The sequence below is a fragment of the Portunus trituberculatus genome, chromosome 14 (assembly GCF_017591435.1).
Source record: "Portunus trituberculatus isolate SZX2019 chromosome 14, ASM1759143v1, whole genome shotgun sequence".
Classification (NCBI taxonomy): domain Eukaryota; kingdom Metazoa; phylum Arthropoda; class Malacostraca; order Decapoda; family Portunidae; genus Portunus; species Portunus trituberculatus.
This window is the reverse complement of record NC_059268.1, coordinates 3,126,135-3,133,432: the sequence shown is the minus strand read 5'-3', so window position 1 is coordinate 3,133,432 and position 7,298 is coordinate 3,126,135. Positions and strand designations below refer to the sequence as shown.

At 46.0% G+C, this 7,298-nt stretch overlaps 1 protein-coding gene across 2 annotated transcripts; it reads right to left on the bottom strand.

Annotated features, from left to right (window-relative positions):
- Positions 1-312: 312 nt before the first annotated feature.
- LOC123503755 (potassium/sodium hyperpolarization-activated cyclic nucleotide-gated channel 2-like) lies at positions 313-5,953 on the bottom strand. Of its 2 annotated transcripts, XR_006674603.1 has the most exons (4): positions 5,188-5,953; positions 3,559-3,691; positions 2,755-2,868; positions 313-747 (listed from the first exon to the last, which is right to left on the bottom strand). XR_006674603.1 is itself a non-coding variant. In XM_045253755.1 (2 exons), exons 1-2 carry the CDS (start codon positions 5,591-5,593, stop codon positions 488-490), a joined length of 666 nt encoding a protein of 221 aa, XP_045109690.1. In that variant the 5' UTR covers positions 5,594-5,934; the 3' UTR covers positions 313-487. The 2 variants fall into 2 exon arrangements, 1 of the variants encoding a protein (XP_045109690.1); XM_045253755.1 differs by lacking the exons at positions 2,755-2,868; positions 3,559-3,691 and having other exon boundaries at positions 5,188-5,934.
- Positions 5,954-7,298: the final 1,345 nt, after the last annotated feature.

The following is a 7,298-nucleotide window of genomic DNA, read 5'->3' as shown; positions in this document are numbered from 1 at the left end:
TTAATGAAATTGTCAGTATAAAACAGTAGATAATGTAGAGGATCCAGAATAAATGAGGAGTAATCAATGAAGTAAGTATGACCTACCAATGGTAATAAAAGTAGTATTGGTACTAGTAATGATAACAATAGTAACAGTAGGGCAATGATAGTAATGCTAATATTGATCACACAATAATACACTATTACCAATAACAATAGTAAGTGTTGAGAATTAATAGTAAAATGTTGATAAATTACTAACACACGAGATGTGAAGTCGACGTGACAGTTAGAGTGACACCAAGATAATAATAATGGTAGTAATAAAACGTTGATTACTAGACAATACTATACAATTGATTACAACACGGTGTCATACCCGCACGTTTTGCTGCTTCAAATCAACAGAGTGGCACACAAACTTGCCTTTATTGGCAAATATATTTTGCGTTTGGAGGATGTGGTGTGTTGCATCTTGTGGGAACCTCTCTCCTAGTCACCTGCTGCTATAAGGTCCCCCCACCCCCACCCCAATCCCTGTTGTGTGAAGGCCTGTTCCAAGAGTCCCTCCTCCTGGCACATCTCTGCAGACGTATCATTTCCTCCCTGGACACTTGATTCTGGTGCAGATACACAGATGTTGGACTCTGCTCAAACTGTAGTAGTCCAGTTTCCAGCGCTGTCTGTGCTCTGTGCTTCAAGAAGGTGGTACTCTTCAAACGTCCAGGAGAAGACTCCTCTCTGCCGGCGGTCGCTTGATTTCGGCCTGGAAACAATAGAGAGGTTACAGAAATGATGCCGAGCATTCACTACTGAATAACACCACACACACACACACTCACACACACACACACACACACACACACACACACACACACAGGCAGGCAGAGAGAGAGAGAGAGAGAGAGAGAGAGAGAGAGAGAGAGAGAGAGAGAGAGAGAGAGAGAGAGAGAGAGAGAGAGAGAGAGAGAGAGAGAGAGAGAGAGAGAGAGAGAGAGAGAGAGAGAGAGAGAGAGAGAGAGAGAGAGAGAGAGAGAGAGAGAGAGAGAGAGAGAGAGAGAGAGAGAGAGAGAGAGAGAGAGAGAGAGAGAGAGAGAGAGAGAGAGAGAGAGAGAGAGAGAGAGAGAGAGAGAGAGAGAGAGAGAGAGAGAGAGAGAGAGAGAGAGAGAGAGAGAGAGAGAGAGAGAGAGAGAGAGAGAGAGAGAGAGAGAGAGAGAGAGAGAGAGAGAGAGAGAGAGAGAGGAGAGAGACGAGAGAGAGAGACGAGACGAGAGAGAGAGACGAGACGAGAGAGAGAGAGAGAGAGAGAGACGAGACGAGACGAGACGAGAGGAGACGAGACGAGACGAGACGAGAGAGACGAGAGAGAGAGAGACGAGACGAGAGAGAGAGAGACGAGACGAGATAAGAGAGGAGACGAGACGAGACGAGAGGAGACGAGACGAGACGAGAGACGAGACGAGACGAGACGAGACGAGACGAGAGAGAGAGAGAGACGAGAGAGAGAGACGACACGAGAGAGAGAGACGAAACGAGACGAGACGAGACGAGACGAACGAGACGAGACGAGACGAGAGACGAGACGAGACGAGAGAGACGAGACGAGAGACGAGAGAGAGACGAGAGAGAGAGAGAGAGACGAGACGAGACGAGAGAGAGGAGACGAGACGAGACGAGAGAGAGACGAGACGAGAGACGAGACGAGAGACGAGACGAGAGAGAGAGAGACGAGACGAGAGAGAGAGAGAGACGAGACGAGACGAGAGAGAGAGAGAGAGACGAGACGAGACGAGAGAGAGAGAGAGACGAGAGACGAGAGAGAGAGACGAGACGAGAGAGAGAGAGAGAGAGAGAGAGACGAGACGAGAGAGAGAGAGAGACGAGAGAGAGAGAGAGAGAGAGAGAGAGAGAGAGAGAGAGAGAGAGAGAGAGAGAGAGAGAGAGAGAGAGAGAGAGAGAGAGAGAGAGAGAGAGGACATGGCATCACCAGAGACAATATATAAACTCGTATGCAAGGAAATGGAACACTCTGTTGGCCTCACAGGAGATAAACCTCAGTGACACAAACACTCAGACATTTAAAGTGCAAGTGAACCATTGGTTACTGAGGCAAGGGTGAATCATGTACAGTGAACGTAGTATATTCAGTGTTATTACAATATAAGTTATTGTTGTACATACAGAATGTAATATACATCACCAGGGTCAGATTTTAAGATAGGTTGCACTAACCCTGTACCCTTTAGTCTGTAAAACAACGTTCTTATGTAATGTAGAAGTTGTTTTCCTGTACATTTGATCAGTATAAATAAAAAAAAAGAAAGAGAGAGAGAGAGAGAGAGAGAGAGAGAGAGAGAGAGAGAGAGAGAGAGAGAGAGAGAGAGAGAGAGAGAGAGAGAGAGAGAGAGAGAGAGAGAGAGAGAGAGAGAGAGAGAGAGAGAGAGAGAGAGAGAGAGAGAGAGAGAGAGAGAGAGAGAGAGAGAGAGAGAGAGAGAGAGAGAGGGAGACGAGATGAGACGAGAGAGACGAGAGAAGAGATGAGACGAGCGAGAAGACACGAGATGAGAGAGAGAAAGGAGACAAGAAAAGCGGAGACGAGACGAGAGGAGACGAGAGAAGACCCAAGATGAAAGAGAAGAGACGAGATGAGAGAGAAAGGAGACGAGAGAGAGAGAGGAGAGAGAGAGAGAGAGACGAGAGAGAGAGAGAGAGAGAGAGAGAGAGAGAGAGAGAGAGAGAGAGAGAGCACCACCACCACCACCACCACCACCACCTCGCTGACTGGTGACGCTTGTCTCATCATTGCTTCACCCTGCAGGAACGCTCACTGTGCTTCACTTGTGACACCACCACACATTTCATCAACCTCCTGCCACCCATAACTCCTCTGCAACATGCAATACAAGTTAATGTCTTTATAGGTGACACACACACACCTTTTCTTATTTATATAAATGATATAATCAAATCCAGCTCAAAAGTTACTTTCACTCTGTATGCAGACGACATAAACTTGCTTACGAAAGACAAGGACATACACACTCTACACTCAAACATGACCTCAGAACTACATTTAATAAATCATTGGATAAAACATAACAAACTAACACTCAATATAAGTAAAACTAATTATATTTTTTTCCAAAATCGGTCAGTAAAAAATCATATCCAACCAATACTTCTTCAAAGTCACTCTGCAATGTGTCACTCAAATAAAAATTTTAGGTGTATTTATTGATGATAACCTTAATGTATGCATGAAACTGTCTAGGATGTGTGGGATATTGTACAAGATACGGAATCAACTCACAACTGAAGCCCTACTGAGTATTTGCTATACACTCTGCTATCCTTATTTTAATTATTGTGTCTCAGTCTGGGCCTGCACTTGGCCGTCTTTCATAAATAGATTAAAGATAATTAAAAAAAAAATTAGTGGTGTATATTTTTTATGGGTAAATTCGACTCAACATCCACACTTTTTTCTAATCATAAACTATTGAATTTCTTCGATATTCATAAGTGTTTTGTCCTTTTCTCCATCTTCAAATTCATTAAAAGATATCCAAATAATAACCTATTTAAATGTGTAGATTCACCGTATGCAACAAGAGGTGGGAACTTGAATTTGGAGTGCCCGCAATTCCGCACACAGTTATTCAAGCACAGCATATTTTACTTTGGTCCACAGCTATGGAATTCCTCGCCTCCTGATATAAAAGATATTACTAGTATCAGTTACTTTCAGTTTAAAAGAAAAACCAAAGAACATTTCCTTAGATGTTTATAACTAGCAGCTTGCAGTCCATCATTTATTTTGTATTGTATGATAAATTTACTTTAAAGCTGGATATAAATTATTCAGGAAGTATATATATATATATATATATATATATATATATATATATATATATATATATATATATATATATATATATATATATATATATATATATATATATATATATATATATGTATATAAGTATTTATATAATAATGTGTTCGCATGTACGTATAGTGTGAACGTGATTGGGTAAAATATGACTTATTCTTATACTTCTATAAATATATTGCCAAGTGAAGTCTTCCAACAGAGTCACCACATAGTTTAATAACTCCGTTTATCAGGAGCCTTGGCTCGATAGACCATGCCAATGAACACATCTGTTTAACCAATATATATGTACATGTAATGAAATGGCAATTTTACTTTACTTTACTTTACACACACACACACACACACACACACACACACACACACACACACACACACACACACACACATAGTGTGTGGCCAGCCAGACGCGTCCTGACATTGTATGGTGATGTGAAGGTGTGGTGTTGGCGGCTCAGGCTACATGTCTTGAAGTGACGCTTGGCAACTCAAGGCGAGTGAGTCCATCATGGCGCACACTCCAAGACGTTGTTATCGCAAAACCTGTAGCTAACAGTGCTGCCCATCTCTCCAGGTGTCCTTACAACAAACTTTGACTTGACGTTAGGCTAATGAAAAATACTGAAAACTGTTCACTAGGAATTAAAAGTCAATCTTCTCATGTTTATTATCGTGGTGTTTATAGTGCTTAGCTAGACCTCCTCCTCCTCCTCCTCTATCTGCCTACCTCTCCATCTATCTGTTTGTTTATCCAACTGTCCATTTACATATCTATCATCCCATCAAAATACCCGCTTATCTATCTATCTTCACACAAGCATGTAAATACCACCACCACCACCACCACACACACACACACACACACACACACACACACACACACAGAGAGAGAGAGAGAGAGAGAGAGAGAGAGAGAGAGAGAGAGAGAGAGAGAGAGAGAGTGTGTGTGTGTGTGTGTGTGTGTGTGTGTGTGTGTGTGTTCACCTCGGTCATCTGCTGGTCACCCAGCCAGTCTTCCCCATTACGGAGCGAGCTCAGAGCTCATAGACCGATCTTCGGTTAGGACTGAGACCACAACACACTCCACACACCGGGAAAGCGAGGCCACAACCCCTCGAGTTACATCCCGTACCTACTTACTGCTAGGTGAACAGGAGCCACACATTAAGAGACTTGCCCATTTGCCTCGCCGTCTGCGGGACTCAAACCCGGACCCTCTCGAGTGTGAGTCGAGCGTGATAACCACTACACTACGCGGTGTGTGTGTGTGTGTGTGTGTACTGCAGTCGCGCGTGGGTGGTGAGTACTGACCTGTGGCTGTATGTGCGCGGCAGGAAGGAATTCCGGAACACCTTGCATGGGGCGCTGGAGTCCGAGGTGGGCGTGACGCAGGCGCTGGGCGGGGGCTCAATGTCCTTCTCGAGGCGGTCAGCCAGCGAGAGCCGCGACACATCCTTGTTGAGTCCTGCTGCTGCGCATGGGCACTGCGGAGTATGCGTTCTCCGCGGGATTCTTGTAGTCGTGGTCGTGGAGGTGATGGTGGTGGAGGTGGGTGTGGTGTGGGTGATGCAAGGGGAGGAGGCGGTGGCACGGTTTTGAGAGGTTTCTTGATGGGGAAGTTTAGGAGTAGAAGATCATGTGGTGGTCCAGACACTGTTGACGGCGCCCACAGCGTTGTGCACCATATTCTGCTCGTTCTGACGCCGCGCCTCCTCATCCCGACACGGGCAGTCACGTACGCGTTTCCGCTTCATGCACACAATCACCAACACCAATTCCACCACTAGCACGGGCATAGCGGTGCTGAACACCACCACCAGCACCACCTGACCCGCCGACATGGCCTCCGCCTCGGTGCTTGGTCGCGCCACGCTGCCCACCACTACCGTGACAATGCTGCACTGCGGCCCGCCCATGCTGTGCCGGCAGGAGCAGCGGTAGCCCACCGCCAGCTCCGCCGCCTCCTGGTAGTAGCTGGTGTTAGCCCCTGACATCACTTCAGGCAACTGCAACACCATTAAAAAACCCTGTCAGGAACACAGCGCATTTATACACACACCCCCACATCGCCCCCCCAACACACACACACACACAACCGTAGTGTAGTGGTTAGCACACTCGACTCACAATCGAGAGTCCGGGTTCGAATCCCAGAAAGCGGCGAGGCAAATGGGCAAGCCTCTTAATGTGTAGCACCTGTTCACCTATCAGTAAATAGGTACGGGATGTAACTGGAGTGGTTGTGGCCTCTCTTTCCCGGTGTGCGGAGTGTGGTGTGGTCTCAGTCCTACCCGAAGATCGGTCTATGAGCTTTGAGCTCGCTCCGTAATGGTGAAGACTTGCTGGGTGACCAGTAAACGACCGAGGTGAATAACACACACACACACACACACACACACACACACGCTAGTTCACCCCCTCACCTCCCACTACGCCATCTGGACACCCTCCCGTAGGTGTACTCAAACTAAGAACAACCCCTATGTGTGTGTGTGTGTGTGTGTGTGTGTGTGTAAGCCTAACACCACCACCAGTGCCGCTATCACCTAACACGTGACTACTTCCACTACTACCAAATTAACTACTCTCTCTCCTTCACCAAGAAAAGATGAGATTCTGATACCAGTAACCACCACCACCACCACCACCACCACCACCACCACACAACACAGCACACACGAGGAAAACCAGCAATACAAACCTATTGACAAACAACGCTCTGTACAAAGCATTCCTCACCTGGACAAACACACTGGCACATCCCACTTGGTCGCTCGCTTGGCGCCAAAACACACCCAAACAATCAAAATGATCTTCAATATTAATCATCAATTTTGTCAATGTCCACGGTCACAAAGCACAACGAGGTGACGGAGTGATGTCACCATTGCAACAAATGGAATGACACGATACACATTTATACAGTGTATCATAATGGCCTCATAATTCACGACCTCTTTTTTATATTTGTTTGACTCTCTTCAATGACTTTACTGCTAAATTGTCATTAATTAATTTTCCTCCAGTGTTAGGAATGTTTCTTTACCACCTCAGACACGCTTATCACGCCCACACCCACCCACGCCCAACACAGCCTACCCATTACGTCATATACGCTAACCACCACCCACTAGGACGCCAAACACCACATGAAAACGCCCATACCCATCCACGCCCATCATAGCCTACCACTACCCTCTAAAATGCGATTGTGTGTGTGTGTGTGTGTGTGTGTGTGTGTGTGTGTGTGTGTGTGTGTGTGTGTGTGTCTGTGTGTGTCTGTGTGTCAATCTGTCTGTCTGTGTGTCTCTGTCTGTGTCTGTCTGTCTGTCTGTCTGTCTGTCTGTCTGTCTGTCTGTCTGTCTGTCTGTCTGTCTGTCTGTCTGTCTGTCTGTCTGTCTGTCTGTCTGTCTGTCTGTCTG